The following is a 19,128-nucleotide window of genomic DNA, read 5'->3' on the forward strand; positions in this document are numbered from 1 at the left end:
TATCTCCCTGCTCTAACCTGAAAGAGTCTGCCTATAGGCACTTGCCAGTCACGCTGTTCTTGGCATGTCCTTGAAACCTTGACACTGCTGTTTCCATCTCTTCCCCCCCAGTGTTCATCCATCGTAACATACACTAGACATGGGAGAGACCCTCATGTTTAGTGCAGGGACAAAGCGGATACCAGGGAGAGTGCCTGTAGGGTGGTCTCTGTCACCAGGCAGCAGCAGCCACATAGATGTAGGGGGAAGGATCTCAGGAACAGCAGAGAAAGCAGACACCTACATTTTTTTATTTTTTTTTTTATGGTATCACCTCCAGGTCAAAGCCCTTTCTCAGTGACTTTCTTCACTCCTTCAGGTTTGTGTGGGCTGCAGCCAAAGGGTAGGTCTGGGTGTCCCTGGCTGCCGCTGTGTCACCCTGCCTAAGCAAACACACTGGCCCTTCAGCTACTCTCTTGGGTTCTTGCTTGGTTTCTTATTTTAGTGAAAAAAGGTGAGTGCCTTGCTGAACAATCTCCCTTTCCCAGCTATTTGCTGTGCTGTGATCCATTCTTTTTTTGCACTCAGATAATAGTCACATGTACCAGGTCCTTTTGGAGTGGGTTTTTGTGTCCCACCACCCTTGGTCCCTTCAAAAAACATCTTCTTTCATCACTTCGCTGAGTCCATCTTGCCTACAGTATTAAATTAATTAAACTAAATTAATTAGTATTAAAAATATTAAATCTAATTAATTGGTTAGTCATGCTTCACTAGCTCTTGAGTTTCCAGTTTACCTCTCAGACCATCTAATTTTCTAAGCCATTTTAAAAAGGAGCTAAACCCCTCAAGCAATGCACACCATCGCTTTGGCAGAATCCACCACCTGAGGGGAGAATCACTACTGTAGGAGAAGTAAGTTGCCATTTTTAGTATGTAAGTTTTTCTGTCCATCTCCCCCAAGCCATGAACTTATCATCATTCCAGAAAACCTTCCATAAAAACTTTTGCTTTGAGTCAGGCACTGCAACCACAAATGGAAAATTTCAGCACAAATGGTTATAGACTGGAAAAGCTACAAGTAACTGAAATCAGCCTTAGAGAAGCAAACAGTAGGAAATCTCAACAGGCATGGCTAGCAAGCCTGTATGCAGCAACTACATATGTAACTCTTCCTAGAAGAAAATATTAACATCATGCTGAGTCCAAATATCTTGCAGTTCCTCCTAAAAATTGAAATTTGTTTCAAGTGGAACCCTAGAAGAGCATTTTATAAAAAAAAAAAAAAAAAAAAAAAAAAAAAAGTAATACATTCAGTGAAGCCTCTAAAAGGCTTTAGTGTGCACTCAGGCTGTGCATGTAACAAGGAGAGAGAACATGCAAAAATTAGCAAAGAGAAATACACTCTATAAATTAACAAGTAAGGCCCCTTACCCTTAATGCACCTTTGAGCAACACCATTCTTCTGCCCCATGGCAGAGTTAGGGTGAGGTTAGGTTTAGGTCAGGGTCCCAAGGTCCTCAGGGCTGGAAGTCCCCCAGCATCTTACTTGGTAGAAGAGTATAAAAGAGATAAACCACTATGGTCTAGATAATCAATGCCAAGAGAGGAGATAGAATATCTGCAAAGATCTAACCACTTGTTAATAGTGGTGAATAATTAGAAAGGAAACTTTGAAACTAAGAAAAAATTTGCCTGGAACAAGCCTTAAGTGTCAGGCAAGAGTAGAAATTTTAGCCGTTGCATGTCCTCTACCAAAGCTAGAAGAGGTATTTCTGTGCTGGCAAAAGATAGATACGATTTTAACCAAAAAAAAAATGCTATCATAAGAACTTCTTCTTTCCTCAAAGGGAGAAAAATGAAGCTGTATACCGCTTCCTTTGAAACTGTGCTTGCCTTGCCGCCAGGACCTGTCTATGTGCACCACTCCAGGGTTTGCAACCACAGAGGCATTCCTTAACAGAAGGTTTCATTCACCGAGTACTTAATTCTCCCTTCATTTGAGGTCACCTTGGCTTTCACCCCTCTCTTCTGAACTGCAGGAAGCCCACTCCCAGGGTTCCCCATCGAGGCTGCAGGGCAGTGGGGTAAGCAGAAGGAGGCTGCTAATGGAAGACACTGATGTACAAACCACCCACCCTTCCAAAGCCTCGCATCAGAAACAGCCAGGACAGGTCACTGAAGACCTATACAGGCCATGTGTCAAAGAGCAAACTGCTATCACCAGACTAGAGCTCAAAACCAGATACTCACCAGGTCCCTTACCCAGCGCTTGGTCTCCTTTTCTCCTGCTGCTTCCAGGGAGCAGGTGCACAAAACCACTTTTTTGTCCTCCTTGTTCCTCATGAGGAGGTTCTTGGGGCAACTGGGGGAATACCCACTGTCACTTTAGTGGATAAGTCATTGGATTTGCACTGAAAGTAGATGTCTTCTCTACTCTCAGTAGTGACTTATGCCAGCTACCCACATGTCATTAACTCCTCTGAAAACCCTCCTTGATCCCAGAATATGACTTTCTGCAGGTACCACCATCTGCAGTGGCAGCAGCAGTTCACAGTTTCCCAGGCTGCATGTCAAAAAACTACCTCATATCTAGATTTCCCTCTCCCTATCCAGTTTTTCAGAAATTTTATGCAGCTGGAATATGGATTTTCTCAATTTCTTAGAAATTTATGGACATTTCCCCAGAAAAAAAAACTTTTACAAAAATAGGGCAATCCTATCCATGAAGGCACAAACCCCCTTAAGTTCCCACACAAATGCCCTAGCTGGCAGCCTCTCAAATGCTCTGTTCCCCCCATCTTTACCCACTCCTCAAAGCACAATTGGACTTGGTGTTTGAAGTGCTTTGAACTCTACACACTTCACTTGGGTAGCACTTGCTTTGGGGTACTTCCTCAGCATTTTGTTCCTTTTGTCCCTTCCTTACCCATGGCCAGGTCTAGAAGGGCAAAGCCCCTGAGTTTCTTGAAATACAGGTCCAAACAGCTTGGCCACAATAGCTTCACCAGTGAGGCTGAGAGGTCTTCTCCATTTTAATCATGTGCCTATATGAGATGCAGTTATACAAGCCAAAAAAAAAAAAAAAAAAAAGACAGTTTATTTTTCTCTCCAAACTGGGACAAGCCACTGTGGAAATATACTCTATTAAGAGTGCGTGCTTCTTCTATGGCCACATCTGCACAATTTTATCATGTAATTAGACCTTCGCTCCTGCCAATGAGGGATCTATTAGCTAAAAGCTTCTCTGACAAAGGAAAGCCTTAGTGCATAAATTAATGCAAATCAAGCCTGGGCTCTCCCCTCCCATGCTGCTTGGAGCTGTTATGATCTTTGTGTTGCTGCAAGAAATGAAATGTACTGCTGGCGCCTGGGGACAACAAGCTGATGAGAGGGGAGACAAGGGCAAGGCAGCCCCCTCATTTTTTTCCAGACGAGGTCCAGGACCTCAGCTTTACAGCCTAGACGAGAAGGAAATACTGAGGAAACAGCCAGCTTTGTGGATCGGTATTGAAACTACATGGTGTCTCAACTTCAGTCTTAATGGAATATTTTTTATGATCAAAAGATGCACAGAATTTTATTGAACTCCTGAATAAAACTGATGTGACTTTTTCCTGTCTCCAGGTTTTTTTCCTGTCACTAGATCTTTGCTTCCTCCCAGGTGGAGTCTCCCAAAAGTAGAGGTGATGACAGCTCTGAAGATCACCTGTCTTTACTGCACAGGCATCAGAGTCATTGAGTCCATGCTATGAGTTGCAATTTGTTCTCTCCTGCCATGCAGCAGCTCAAACACAGGCATGAGCACTTACGTGGAATGGCGCACCTTCTTTGTGAAGGCAGACAACCCTCACCTCTCCAGAGGAGGAACAGAGGTTCAGTTCTTCAGGGAAGCAGTGGGAGGAAAAGCAAGAGGAGAGTTTGCACCAGCAAAGAAGCAGGCTGGGTTACCAGGAGGACAAGGAAAGCAAAGGGGTGCTATAGGAGTGCAAGAGAGGAAAATGGGAAAACATGCCTTGTGTAGTTCTGTGCCCCTGAGGTAAGTAGTGTTCGCCAGACAGTGCTGCCTCTCCTCTCTTGTTTTCATCTCCAGGCCAAGAGACCTTGCTCACACCACCAGGATTTATCCACAGAGGAGACTGTTGTCTCAATACATCAGAACACAGCTGCCAATGCAGCGCTGGCAACGCACCTGGTGTTGGATGGAGCCCAGGGAAAACAATGGCTGAAGGGGTTCTGCAGAACACCTCTCCCAGGAGGTAAGTAATGGCTGGCTGAGGCCATCTCAGGATGGCTGCAGTGCAGGTCCCCATGGGACAGCTGGGGAGGAAGGAACAGGGACAGGCAGGTGCAGGAAGAAAATCTGAGCCTTCAGCATCAACCAGAGTATACCCTGTGCAGGGTATTTCAAGGCATTCAGTTTCACTTGGAGGTAACACAGAATTCAAATGTTATCCCCTGAAAATGCCCTTTTCAGATGTGTCAGGAATAATAAAAAATGGGAGAAGGGGGAGAGAAAGAAAGAAAGGATGAGCATGGCCACAGACACACTTCAAATGCTGTGGTGTTTCGTCTGATACATTAAATAACTTGGCTTTGGAAATCTTCCCCCAGGCATTGGAAGCATCTTTCCTAGGCAGGTTGTGATAATAAACTTAGAGTTTAATAATAGTAATCATCATCATCATCCTTAGTTTTTATCCTTTTTCAAGAAAAGGACTTGCATTGATAAAACAAACCAGAGATGGCTCAAATCTCCTCAGCAGCATAGCGAAGTTCAACTCTGAGACCCCAAAGAGGAAGGTATAGTGTGCGTTGATGTTTAGAAGACTAGCAACAAGAGGTAGAGCTGGGAGAGAGAGGAATGGATGTAGGCTTGTTATTCTTGCTGGTGCCAGGACAGGTGGAGGCTCGGAAGCATTGACTGGGGCCACACTTCTCCTCCACACAGTAATTGTCACTTCCCCATACCCTGCTCCTGTGGACGAGGTGACAGGTTGAGATAGGCATGGGACAGCACAGTTCTCCAGTTGCTGCCAGAGGAGATGAGAAGGATGGAGGCAGCAATTGCTGAAAGACCTTGCCCCAGCAATAGCCACCATCCAGCCATCCCACTCTTCCCTCTGCAACAACCACGGTGCTCCCAGCCTGGCTTTCCAGGCTGGGGCCACTGCCATTTTGCCCATCATGGCTCTTGGTAATGGCTTGTTTTACTTTTGCCTGACATGTCCTGCAATCAGTTCCTGTGCACGTAGCTGTGGGTGGTGAGCTATCCTACAGTGTCCAAAGTACTAGCAGACCCCTTGTTCTTCCCTATAAGGGCTGAAGAAGCTTTTCCCCATTAGTTCTCTGGGTTTAGAGCAGCCTTACAAAATGCACAAGTCCCTGCAGCTCGTGGCTGCAGAAGGATTTCCCAGGAGGCTCACTATTACTTGGCACTTATCTCACACAGTCCTAACCAGAAAAAATACACCACCTCTGCAGAGGAGAGCAGTGGTGATGAGTCAGCCAGCTGCTGCCATGACACTGGCTGCTACTGATGCATTGGAGATTTGCTGCCCCTGCTCCCACATCAGGTTTTCACTGCTGTTGCACCACCAGGAACTTGGAGCAGGGAGGCTTTCCAGTCCCTCAGAAGCACTGCACAGAAGTGAATGTTTTCCAGGATGCAAACACAGTGCAAGTCCTGCTTCTTCACATAACTAATTACTACAGGTCTGGCAATGGCAGAGAAAATCCATCCAAGTAAAACATTGCTTCTACTCCCTTTCCTTTCCCCTGTTTGACCCCCCAAAAGTCCTTTCAACTCCCATCTCTACCTTAGAAAAGAGCTGATACCAGTCTGAAAGGGTGTTTCTTAATCGCACCCAGGCCAGACCTGTGTCAGAGCTCAGGCAGGCGCACTTGGGCTCACCCAGCTCTGCAAACAATGCTGTAGCTAGAGGTAAATGCCGAGCATCCCTAGAAAATTGGCTTTATGGTATTTCTTGCATGTCAGTGCTAGGGAGGATTTATTTCCTTGTTTGTTTTCTTCACTGCTGCTTGGGGGATATGTACCCTTTGCTAGGCTCACATTACTGGTCAGGAAAAGGACTCCCCAGGCAGCAGGAATTTGATGTCCAACAGTTTCTTATCTGCTACTCTAGCCCAGCTTGTACTAATAAAGGTTCAAGATTATTTAGTACTTCCATTCTGCTGGCCAGTTGCAGAGGAGCTGGGAAATTCAGTACAGGCTTACACTCACAGTAAAACATAATGTATGTAATAACATACTATCTAATAAATATTTTCATATACTTAACCTAATAAAAGGAGAACATGCTGTATATACGACCCTGTTTACTTACATTCTCCATCAAAAGTTTGTGCAAATAGTTAGATCCCAGCTGTCCAACCGCCTTTGCTCATATTCTCAATTTTTTTCCCAATTTTACCCTACAAATACAAAGAAAATAAACACATTGTAACGACGTTTTTGGCAGCAGCCTTCACCCATTTGCTGAAGTGAAGCTCCCGTAAACGTCTGTCACTTGCCATTTCACACTCCCCTCTCTGCGGCACCGACAGAGGCTTTGGTGCCTGGGAGCACAGCAGTGCAGGGACCAAGGCAAGCAGCCAAGCCAGGCCCCAGGGGAAGCTGTCCCCATGAGCTTGCAGACTAATATGACATGATTGTGTGTGGCTGAGGGGGAGAAGTGTCATCTCCTCCCACCTCAGTCCATTTGCTCACACCTCCAGCAACCAATGCTTCAGCTGAGAGCCTCTCGCTGCGGAGTCCCTGTGGCGAGCACTGACAGCAGAGAGGGTCCATAAGCAGAGCCTTGCCCATGATAGCTGCATTGCTCCCCACGAGGCGCTTCCCTCATGCTCGTCCCACCTGGGTCTGCATCAGCCCTAGGTGCAGCTACGTGCCCAGTAAGCCTCCAGAGGAGAAAGCAGCTCCTGGGGGCTCTGCCCCTGCTCATCAACTGAAGGTCAGGGCGAGCTCCTTGTTTTGAGCCACTTGACTTGCACAAAGAATCATTCAATTAGAGCAAACAGGTCTGGCGGTACGTTCAGGAGTCTTCTATGGCATTCTTACCCCAAAGCAATCATTGCACGCTAATTACCCCTGATGTACATCTGCTCAAACTTTGCCAAAAATCCTCCAGTGACAGCAACCTCACAGCCTCCCTAGGCATAACTGTTGTTATCAAGTGCACCCCAATGTCCGGTCTCAGCCTGCTGCAATGCTCATCCATTACTCTTTGTCTCAAACAGACAAAGACCATGTCATTCCCTTCTTCTTTGTAGCAATATTTTGTACCGCTGCAGGCTCTTATGCTGCGCCCCGACCCCGCCACAGTGGCCGTGAGCTGTTTGTAATGCCGGGCACAAGGACTTGCTGATCTTCTCATTCCCTGCAGATTCCAGGTGGCAGCACTCCTACTGTGACATGGTTTCTCAGTCCCTGAAGCAATGCCTACCTCTCCATTATATTACTTACATCTCTCCCTTGAACAGAGGTTCCTGCAAAGCCACCAGACCTCCCCTCCCATGCTGACTCTCCTCACAGCCCACCTTGGCCCCTTACAGCTGCCGCCCAGCCTGGCTCTGCATGGCACAGAGGCAGCCCCATGAGGAAGGACACAGGAAAACCTGGGGTAGATTTTCTCCCCTGTGCTCCCTGTATTGCCCTCCCCACATCCTCCCACAGCAGCACTAGCTGCAGACCCCTAATTGAACTGCTCTTCCCATGACTCCCTTTCCCCAGCCCTCCCATCTGTCGATTATATGGTCCCGGCTCTCACGCTCGTTCCTCACAGGTCATGTTTTCCAGACCGATGACCATTTTTGTTGCTTTCTGTTGGACTCTGTCCAACTGGGCCACATACTTCTAGAAGTTCAGTGCCCTCAGCTGAGCAGAGCATCCCTGCCAGGGGCTCATACATTCTGAGAAGAAAAATCACTCCATTTGTCTTGCAGGCTGTAATTTGGTTCATATATCTCTGTATGGAGACTACCTGATGCCACTGACTCATGCTTTTCTTTTGATCTGTTACGACCCCCAGACCCTTCTCCACAGAGTGGTGTTAATGCAGGCATTTTTCCTCACGCAGCTGCTTATTTCTTCGTAGGGTGGGAGCTCACACTTGTCCCTGCAGAACTGCATCCTATTTTTCTCAAACTATTTCTCCAATTTGACAAGACCATTTGTCAAGCTCAAGCTGTGTCCTCCAAAGTACTTGCAGCCTATTCCAGCTTGCTGTGGTCTGCAAAGTTAATAAGCTTTGTATTTGTTTTATAGGCAACCATTAATAATGACCTGGCCTGGCATTTCCCTGCTACTGACTTTTTCTCCAGAGAAAGAAGCTATCTTGTTCATTCTTCATGAAGCTTTTCTGTGGAAATTGGATTTGGTCAGGGCAAGGGGATTCATGATGAGAACAGAATACAAAGGGCCTGATAAGAAACAAGAAAAAGCAAGAGATACAAGGAAATAAAGCTAAACCCAGGTTATTACCTGTTTCCCATCAGAGGACAAAAAGAGAGTACACATAACGCATGTCATCTGCTTCATCTTAGCTGCCCTAGCCAGTAGCAAGTCAGAAATGTGTGTCCTTACGCCAGGGGCATGTCACATAGCCACCAAAGCAAGATGACCTCTCATGTTAGCATGTTCCAGACAGGAGCTGAAAGCTGGAAGAGGTCAGTGCATGCAGCAGCTGAGGCACAGATTATCAGGGAGCCTGGGGGAGGCCACAGAAGGGGATACTGCTGATGTCAGGGGTCAATAAGAAAGAGCCGTCAGTCCTAAAAATGGGTCTGTGAAAAGAGAATAACTCTCTGCCTGTACCTTTGCTTGGCCAACTGAGGACCTACTTTACACTCAGTCTAACATCCTATCAATGAACTTCAATGATTTGCCCAACTGCCCCAGCTCATTCTCAGCAAACACAGCCAGTTTTCCTGTCCTGCTGTTGTACTGAACAGCGGCTCTCCTCACACTGACAGCTGCTCTCAGATGATACAGGAGCAGACAGCAGCGGTGGTTATAAAGGCTGGATCACCCTATGTTCCTGAAGTATAAATTCCCCGATTTCCAAAGTTGGGACCTACCCAGCGACTGCTCTTTCAGTAGGCTCAAGATGAATGGTCATCATGCAACCATGCCGAGGCTGCTGTCTGCCTGCCTGCTCTTTTCCTACCATGCTCAGGACAAAGGAGCTCAACAGCACAGCTCTGTCCCTGCTGTGCCCGTGGAGGCTCCTGGGGTCACAAAGGGATTGTGCGTTTTTCCTCCTGTACCAGCGGATTTGCATTGACAGCAAAGAACCTCTCCTGCTCCATGAACTCCCTTCTGCCCTTGAGCTTTCAATATCCAGTCTCATAAGGACAATTCCCTTGTGTCTGAGGTATTTTTGTTGCAGTTTTTTTCTTCCCCTTGGTCTGCAGTCAGCAAACAAGCCCATGGTATATACTGGCTTAAAGAATACCTGAAACTCAGATTTGAGGCTGGAGGGATGTTATTGAAGAATTTAGAGACTTTGCAGACAACACTTTTGGGGGTTTAACTCTTCAAATGTTCCAAGTTCCCAGACACCAAAGAAAATACCAGAAAGAAGTGCAAGGGAAGAGCTCAAATGGATAAATCTGTGTGACTTAGGAAAGAGAAGGGATGAGATAGCGTCTGGAAATTGATGAAAGTAGAGAAGTGACTGTGTAAACTGGAAGGAAGAGCATAAATCAGGAAGGAAATGTGTTCAGAATTAACTCAGAGGACAAGTCTAGAGAAGAGTTTTGCCATCAAAGTTATGTCGGTAACACTGCAACATATCTAGTTTTATATCAGTTCAGTCCCAGACAACGTCTCAGCAGACACGGCTTTTTCACAGAACCTGAGCACCCTACTGAGAGGAGGGCCAGCTTCAAAGAAAGATCAAGGGTCAAGTCAAATCCAGTAACGTTTTGAAGGGTTTTTTCCCAGTAAAAATTCTTCTGTTAGTTTTGTTTATTTTCACTCTTCGAAGTGAGCAAGAGCTGGCAGCAATTACATTGTACCAGGATAGATATGGCTTTTCTTGGTATGAAATACCAGCAAAACTCTGCTAGTGATAGTCTTCAGGGCTCACTGCCTGCAAGGAATTTCTTAGCAGATTTCATACATGAAGAGAAGTACTTAATTCCCTTTCATTTCACTTTGCCACCCTCCCCTCTCTTCAGATCTTCAGAAAAACCCTCCTGATAAGCTTTCCGTGGGAGCTGTGGGGCAGCATCAGCCCCTCACTCCCTGCCTCAGCTGCAGCCAAGATTTCTGCTCATTGATCGCGTGGGAACAAGTTGGGCAACAGGCAGGCATGTCCCTGGGAAAGGCTGCTGACCTACCTTCTAGCTTCCTTCGGCAACAGCTGTGATTTGTGTTATGATGTTCTTCACCAGCATTTTATTTCTAAAAAATATTCTAAGTAATCTAATAAAAAGTAGTAGAGACCGTTGTTGGCATGCTGCATGTTCACAGCTGCAGGGTGCCTGTCTCTCTCTGTTTGCCATCTCAGCCTGCTGAGGTGATGCTGCAGGTCTGTCACCAAGTCCTCAAGAGGGCTCAGAGTAGCTCCTGGCCCTCTCTTCCCCTTGCTCACACACAAACCATGGACACAGACCCTGCAGGTGGTCCTTCTCCATTCTTCCATCCAAAAGGCAGTCTGCAAAGGAAACCCCAGAGCTTGCAGACTGACTGACAGCAGGAGCAGTCTAAAGGATATGATGCTGGAAGTGCAGGACCAGGGCACACAACTTACTTACAAGGAATTGAGGAAGGGTAAAAGGAAATTGGCAGTGTTAAACTATAACGTAAAGGAGGCTGCAGGAAACAGCGAAAGCTAAATTTGTAGCCAAACAGGAAAAATAAAAGTAACATACCTGGTGGCAGATTGCACGTAAAAACACAGCAGACAAAAAGGACTTTGAGGAACAAATGGCAAAGGGAATTAACACTAATAATGTTTCTTGACATCAGAGATTCAGGAGCCTGTCAGAAATTCTGGAAGACCAGCTGACAGTGTAACAGAATATCACAGCAAATATGGCCATTTTAAAATTATTTACTTGCATCAATCCTCATAGTTGAAGAAACTTTGTGTTCAGATGGTTCCAACCACTCTTGGGTGTTAGACATCTCTGGAAAAATCAGGTAGAAATTAAAATTACTTTAGAACAAAGTGAATAGTCATGAATAACTAGAACTGATAAGTATTCAAAAGGTCCAAGATGTCTCTAAACTGGAAAAGCTAAGGTCATAGCAGTGATGGACAACATGTCATTTAAAATCACCGGAAGGCTAAACAGGGGCAAACATGAGGTCAACTTTACAAAATTTTTCCAAGGGTGATCTAAGTAACTACAGACCTCTTACTTCAGCTTATATACTACAGTGGCGTCTGCCAATGTGCACTGGATTTACATGGCACGGTCTTCATAGTGAGAGGACTGCAGTGGTGGCTTCTGTGAGAAGACATCAGTAGCTGCCCCCATGTCAGCCAGTGCCAGCCATCTCCAAGATGGACTCACCACTGGCCAAAGCTCAGCCTATCAGTGATGTTGGTGGCACCTCTGTGATAACATATTTGAGAAATGGTAAAAATGCTGCACAGTACCTGGGAGACAAGAGTGAGAAAATGTGAGAGAAACAGCCCTGCAGACACCAAGGTCAGTGAAGAAGCAGGAGGAGGAGATGCTCCAGGCACCTGAGCAGCGATTCCCCTGCAGCCTGTGGTGAAGACCATGGTGAGGCTGTTTGTCCCCCTGCAGCCCATGGAGGTCCACAGTGGAGCAGATATCCACCTGCAGCCCATGGAGGACCCCACACAGGAGCAGGCGGATGTGCACTGAAGGAAATAGCGGCCTGCGGAGAGCCCGTGCTCTGGCAGGAGCTGCAGCCCATGGGGAGGAGCCTATGCTGCAGCAGGTTTTCTGTCAAGACCTATGATCCCGTGGGGGACCCACGCTGGAGCAGTCCATTCCTGAAGGACTACACCCCATGGAAAAGATCCACACTGGAGCAGTTTGTGAAGAACTGCAGCCCGTGGAAAGGACTCACATTGAGGAAGTTCATGGAGGACTGTCTCCTGTAGGTGGGGACCCACGCTGGAGCAGAGGAAGAGCATGAGGAGGAAGGAGCAGAAGAGACAACATGTTATGAACAGACTGCAACCCCCATTCCTTGTCCCTTTGTGCTACTCGAGGGGAGGAGGTAAAGAGTCAGGAGTTAAGTTGAGCTTGGGAACAAGAGAGGGGTGGGGAGAAGGTATTTTCTGTTTTGTTCTTATTTCCTGTTATTCTACTCTGTCATTAATTGTCAATAAATTAAATTAACCTTCCCCAGGTCAAATCTGTTTTTCCCCTGACAGTAACTGATGAGTGATCTACCTGTCCTTACCTTGACCCATAAGCTTTTCATCTCGTTTTGAGTCCCTGTCCTGCTGAGGAAGGGGAGAGAGAGTGGCCGGGTGGGCACCTGGCAGCCAGCCAGCATTAGCTCACCGCACAATGTGATAAACTTGCTATTTCACAGGCAACTTTTAATAATGACTGTAACCACTGCCAACACTTCCCTATTACAGATTCTCTCCAGAATCAACCTTCTCTGTCCTCATGAAGACTCTCCATAGATATTGGATTCAGCTGAGACATAAGAAATTATTATCATGAAATATGAAAGACATAACTATGGAGGGGGGGGGAGGGAAATAGTACAGAGAAGCATAATGTAGACCACAGTTTCTTATTACCAGGCCTAAAAGAACCCCATGCACCTTCTGGCTTGGTAAGCAGAAGTAAGAGAGTATGTGCTACAGAGTCTCCAGTGGCACTAGACACCTGCCCTCAGGCAGCTGAATCAGCTGCAAAAGGGCTGTTCAGTGGATTCAGTTTCTAGACTTCAACGAGCTTGTGCATCCCCACCGACAGAGGCAGCAGCTCAGACACAGAAGTCACACGTGGACTGTTGTATAGGTAAATAAATGGGGATGTCATAACTTAGATGAACCTGAACCACAGCTCCGTGGCCTCACCAATCAATAGAATAGAGAAAGAAAGAAAGAAAGAAAGAAAGAAAGAAAGAAAGAAAGAAAGAAAGAAAGAAAGAAAGAAAGAAAGAAAGAAAGAAACAAACAAACAAACAAACAAACAAACAAACAAACAAACAAACTGTGAAAGGGAAAGACGTCTTTGCCTCTACCTTTGCCTCGGAGAACTAATTCTCAGCAGTAGCTGCTCTGCATTGAGAGTGGTGAGAAGTCACAGTCTCTGCCTCAGTCTAATGTCTTTGTGTTATTGGGGATGTTTCTAAGAGAGGAAAACATCACTTTTCTCATGTAGTCACAGGAATTATGCCTCACCACTCTTACGTTGCAGACAAGTAGTGCTGTCCCTCACCCAGCTGGCAATGTGCCTGTGTATCTGGTCTAGGTGCACCAAAAGTGTCAGCCAGTGCCTGTCCCGTGGCCCTCAAAGAACACCATTAGTAGCACAGAAAGTTTTGAGCCTCTGCATCTGTTTTTAAACAGACATGACAGCAGCATGAGTGCTATACCCTTCAAAGGCTGACATGGGCAGCACCAAAGAATGCTTGAAACTAGATCTTTTATCCAAAAACTATCTTTAGTTTCTAGATGTGGGAACAGATTAACTGGCTTTATCTCCAATGGCATTACAAAGGCCATTGCAAGAATGTTTTTAGTCCCCTTATAACTTAAAGTAACTTTTTCTCACCATCATTGAAGAAGGTTTATGTTGATAGAGAAGAAGGCCAACTGAGAACACAGCTCTTGTGCCTTCCCTGGAGAGCCCCATCATCTTGTAAATGGGCAGTAAATAACAAAATACCTTCTGGCCCACAGAACAGGGGATTCACCTAACCTACACTCAGGTATCTACAATGTGAATGCACATAGGCAATGTCAACAAGGCCACTGCAAGCACTTCTCTGTTTTATCCTGAAATTTTGGCTCTGTAAGTACCTTTCTCTGTTCTAATTATTTCTGATCATTTTGAGGACCTGCACTGTTTTCAAAGGTTTTGTTTTCATTGTAGCTCTTGGCTCTGTTTTTCTCATAAGGAGTTAAGGTGTCCAAAAAATAAGAGATATTTCTTTTTGGTTTGTATGTTTGCAAAAATACAGAACTGGTCTTTGTTCTATACTGGCCACCATGTCTTCACTTCTATTGCTGAGTCTAATGCTATCCTGCTTTCCAACAACTCAATTAAAAGAAAAAAATTATATGTCGCATAGCATGATCCTACAACTATCTGCCAAAGCTAACCAGCAAAGAAGTTGTCAGACTCACTGAGCAGTTCAAACTCCAGCTTTCCAATTTAACATAATGAGAAACCCATCCCTTCTGGGCTTGCAAGCTGGTACTTGCCCTGCCTGACTGGAGGACTGCAGGTTAACAGAAGAGAAAAAGAAGCAGGAGGTGAAGAGAAAGAGCTTCCCCACATGACAAAAAGTTCTTTAGCAGGGATGTTGGAGACATCACTGGATACTCAGGAAGTTCGGTATGTGAGCAGATTTATCCAAAAGTATTCATTGGCCCTGCACCCCAGCAGCACAAATTCAAGTGCTGATACTGATCCCAGCATTTTCATTCCAGTCCATACCTTACTCCTAGTGCTGGGAAGGTTTTCTAGAGGGGAAAAAAAATGAAAAAAGTTTTCTTTGACTGAAGAAGAGGGTTCATCACTCTGGAAGGTTAAAAATTGATGAGAGACAAGAGAGGGAAACATAAGGCTTAGATTAGTTCCTTGTTTGTTTTTTAGCTCCCCACTCGGAAGTTATAGAAATGCATACAGTGTCCGCTTTCTCCCACAGGCAGAGTTAATTACTAGTGTGAATTGTTTTCACTGCTTCCTGCTGGAATATCACAGAATCACTGACCCGGTGCCACTGCTTCTGCCACCTCCTTCCCAGGCAGCCAAAAGGAAGCAACAAAAAAATCAGCAAAGATGCTGAATAGGGTCTTTTCTCAGCCAGAATTCCCTTTCTCCCACCTGCAGTGGAAGGACCGCAGGGGCTGGAGCTGAGACTGATTGACAGAGAGGAAAAAGGAGAAATTGTGTGAAAGTGGAAGACAAAGAAAACAGATCCTCTCAGTAAGAGGGATTCAAATAGAGTGAGATTTACAGACAAGCAGAGTGAGATTCATCTCTGTGGATATAACCTCAGACTGTAAAACATCTCTACCTTTTTGGCTTCAGCCAGCTTGGAGCTTCCTCCCCCACCTAGCTCCTCTTCACTGCTTCTCCTTAAGATCCTTTTACAGTTCTAGATGTCTCTGCCACTGCTCCGCCCTAAAGCCATAACTTTCCACATATCCTGAAAGACTCATCATGCACCCAGCATGGTTAATGAAAAGAGTTAATCATATCACTTAGTCACAGCTCTTTACTGGATATGGTACCTGGCAATGGCCTGTTGCTCTTGCTGTGGTTGCTGCCACTCTTTTGAGGAAATCCAGTCAACACCTCAAGCTTAGAAAGGCCTATCTCACCAGGAGCAGCAAAGTATTCCTGAGCTAACTGTTCTCCAGACCAGGACCTAGACCACACAGCCCTTCATCCCTACTGTCTTCTTTCTGCTGGGTTCCTGCTGCCTATGAGATACAATGACACAATAAGACATCTTCATCCTCATTGTCTCCCATTGGGTGCTGTGAGTAACTGAGTATCTTTACGATTTTACCCAAGGGGTAAACATCAGGGATTTCAGCTGAAAGCAACACTTCCTCTTTCACCTGCACAAAATGGCTATTACAGAAGCAAGCTATTCCATTCTTCAGTAAACGAAGCCTGGAATAACTCTCCCTATGTTGGCAGTGTTCATAGTGTAGGATATAGTGCTGGTATAGACCTCACAGGACAGCTCTCCCAGGTGGCATCATCACTGTCTCTTCAATGGGACTGTGAGCAGCTTAATCTCCTACTCTGCAATTACTCACAGGATACCCCTGAATATTGTTGTCAGCAGAGGTTTTTTCTCTGGCTAGTCCTTCTGGAGGAACAGGGCATGCAACAGGAACTCATGTCTGAGAGCGGAACAACAGTAGAAGTGGGGTCTGCTTCTGCTGGAAACTCCCATCCTCCTATATGCTCACACCTCCCAAAGATACACCTGAGCAGCTGGGAGCTGTGTCTGCACAAGACCATGTGATGATGGGACTGTGTAGAGTTTTGCTCCCATTCCCCTGCCCCTATACAAGAAAGACATGAATAACCTTGAGTGAGTTCAGCAAAGGCTACATGCTACGCTGGCAGCAGGAGCCCTTGCCCCCATGAGAAGGGGCTGCTACACTTTACATAGTCACCTACACTTAGTGCATGTCCCAGAGCAAAATGCAATGGCTTCCAGTGCAGGCACTTCCCTCAACCCCAATGGGATGATGAGGACAGAAGAAAAGCAAGGAAGAGGAAGCAACTGATGACTTCCACAGGGCAAAGCACCCTGAGACCACTCCACTTCAATTTCGTCTCAGCCCCTCCAAGGTTTCTTCCCCTTCCAGTCCACCACTCCTCCCACCTCACTCCCTCCAACACCCTCCTCGCAGCATTGCCAGGACCCTCCTCCAAACCACAGCACTCCCTTGGGGAGTGGTCCCAACTCTCCCCCCTTCCCTTCCCTCACATCCACAAGTTTTCACAGCCCTGCAAGTCCCCTGGCCAGCGCACACCAGTGACACCCCTTCCACCTGGCAAGGGTGGCCCCACCACTGAGGGACAGGCAGTCAACAGAAGCGGTACATAGCAACAACTACTACTCCCCATGGGGTTTGTTTACACTCTCCAAGGACTCCCACCCACTCTCCTGGCCCATAAATTCTCCCGTGCCATCACCTCCATGCAGCGAGGCGCTAAGCATGTCCCCCATGATGCAGCTGCTCATCCCAGCCATCCTCTGCCTGCTGGGCTCCTGCTGCCTCCAGGTCACGGAGGCACGGCAATATGAGTCCATCCTCTCAGTGCCCAACGGAGGACCCTGGGGGTCCTGGGGGCACGAACGCTTTTGTCCCAGTGGCTACGCTAAGGGATTTGAAGTGAAGGTAAGGTTTCACTCCTTCTTTGGGGTGGGAAAAAAACCTGCTGTGAAATGATGTTATTTTGTTCAGGTCTCAGCAGGGCTAGACAGAACACTTTGTCCCTTCGCAGCAGTTTGCATTGTATCTGCATCACTCATGCAAGCTTATCAGCAAGAAATCTCTAGCATAGAGTAGCTCTCCAGGCTCCGTGCCGGTGAGCAATTTCTTAGCAGAGGAGCCCATGTGGTAAGAAAAGACGTGGGGTCAGTACTGCAGAGCCCATTCCCAAGGGGCTGGGACAATCCCCACCTGCCAGCACTCCAGCTCTGGGTGTTACAGCACGACAAGAGGGTGGGCATGACTCAGGACAGCAGCCACCAAGCATTCCTGGGTCCAGAGCCTCTGCTCTGCAGTTTGGAGAAAAAGCAGAGGTGGGCAATAGCAAAAAGGGCTCCCTGAGAAATGACATGGAGCTGCCTCACAGCCCTGCTCAACACTACTACCTCTGTCTGGCTCTGTCCCTGGAGCCTCCTACCACGCCTCGTCACAAGGGCTCACCTCATCTCTTCTTTTAAATAGGAGAGGATGATGACCTCTCCCATTTTCTTCTACTATTTTGAGGTGGAGCCCTACCAGGGATTTTGGCTGTTTGGCGATGACACAGCTCTGAACGGCGTCCGCCTGTTCTGCACAGACGGCACGGTCATCGAGTCCTCTGTTGGGCGGTAAGTAGACTTCACTTTCTCATCCTCCTTCAGAGCAGTTTCTGGGGAGCATGAAGAAAAAACAGCACAATGGTTTCTTCATAGGTACCCACACCCCCTGTGAAGGTGGCTCCCCAGCCCTCTTGAGGAGGTGGGTGAGATCCCCCCCTGGCCACAAAGTATGAAGGTCTTAGGGTAGAGATCTGGTCCCAGGGGAGGGAATAGTACTTTGAAAGATGAAGGAGAGTTCAAAAAATGCAGATCTTAAACCTGTACTTTCTCCTTTTCCTCAAATGCTTACTTAGAAAACAACATTGATATAAGTAGCAAGGACAAAGCAAGCAATTGAAATTCCCAAGGGGTTCTGCAGCAACAGGGCAGCCCAGGGTTGATGGTGGCCAGGCACCTGGGATGTGGTGGGGAAGCTCATAGAAACCCACCATCCCTGTGTTGGGAGTTGTGGTGTTGATTGCAGCACAGCAGAGGCTGTTTTCTTTCCTGGCAGGTGGGGAAACTGGACCAAGGCCCAGTTCTGCCCCAGCAACAAGCTGGTTTCCTTCTCACTGCGTGTGGAGGAGAGGCAGCACCTGCGTGACGACACGGCAGCCAACAACGTGAGGTTCACCTGCTCAGATGGGACAAAGCTGGAGGGCTGGGGACTTTCAGGAGGCCACTTCGGCCCATGGAGCAGCTGCACCTCCGGGGCCATCTGTGGGCTCCAGACAAAGGTGGAGGAACCCCAAGGAAAGGGGGATGACACAGCTTTCAATGACATGAGACTCTTCTGCTGTGAATAAGCCTGACACCCCCATGCCATGCCAGCATCTACAAAGTAGTCTACCATTAAATCTTGAATCTGTCCCTGCACAAGGAGCAGCGTGCATTTTTCTCTGTCATGTTTTGTCAAGGGCAGCCAGATCCTGTTGCTACAGCAGCCTGGGGGTCTTCTCCTGCCCCTGTCCAGCTGATGCGAGGTTGCTGCAGCTCCTTGCTCCCAGGTCGAGCCTGCAGCAAGGCTGACGACAGGTTACCAGGAGGTGCAGACACATACACACACCTCGCCAGCAGTGCCTTTACACTGTGCCTACAGCCACGTAGACTCACACACACGCACACACACACGCACACACGCACTGCGCTCACACACACGTGAACAGTGGCAGGTACTGTTCCTCTCTGTCTGGTCAGGACTAACATCCACTAGTGAAATATGTACCCACACATGGAAAATGAGTCTCTCCGGTAGCTGGCATTAGCTACTTAGTCTGTCCCAGAGCTGGCCTCAGCCCCTGGTTTCCCCAGGTGCTGGCCGGCATCCTCCATCCTCTGAGGTTCGTGGTCCCTCTCCAGCCACCATCACTCGTCTCTCGTGCTGCTGCCCACTAGTCTGGCTTGAA

General features: G+C 47.1%; 1 protein-coding gene across 1 annotated transcript; it reads left to right on the forward strand.

Moving 5' to 3' along the window:
- The first annotated feature begins 16,880 nt into the window (after window positions 1-16,880).
- LOC104347164 (vitelline membrane outer layer protein 1) lies at window positions 16,881-18,528 on the forward strand. The gene is made up of 3 exons (XM_009952116.2): window positions 16,881-17,051; window positions 17,649-17,752; window positions 18,237-18,528. Exons 1-3 carry the CDS (start codon window positions 16,881-16,883, stop codon window positions 18,526-18,528), a joined length of 567 nt encoding a protein of 188 aa, XP_009950418.2.
- The last annotated feature ends 600 nt before the right edge of the window (window positions 18,529-19,128 follow it).

The sequence above is a fragment of the Leptosomus discolor genome, chromosome 1, assembly GCF_034619465.1.
Source record: "Leptosomus discolor isolate bLepDis1 chromosome 1, bLepDis1.hap2, whole genome shotgun sequence".
Lineage (NCBI taxonomy): Eukaryota > Metazoa > Chordata > Aves > Leptosomiformes > Leptosomidae > Leptosomus > Leptosomus discolor.

Bases quoted from the DNA above. Each gene is read 5' to 3' on its own strand.
- LOC104347164 (XM_009952116.2), top strand. From the start codon at position 16,881: ATGCAGCTGCTCATCCCAGCCATCCTCTGCCTGCTGGGCTCCTGCTGC. The intron at 17,052-17,648 runs GTAAGGTTTCAC...TACTATTTTGAG, and splicing joins CTAAGGGATTTGAAGTGAAG to GTGGAGCCCTACCAGGGATT. The intron at 17,753-18,236 runs GTAAGTAGACTT...CTTTCCTGGCAG, and splicing joins ATCGAGTCCTCTGTTGGGCG to GTGGGGAAACTGGACCAAGG.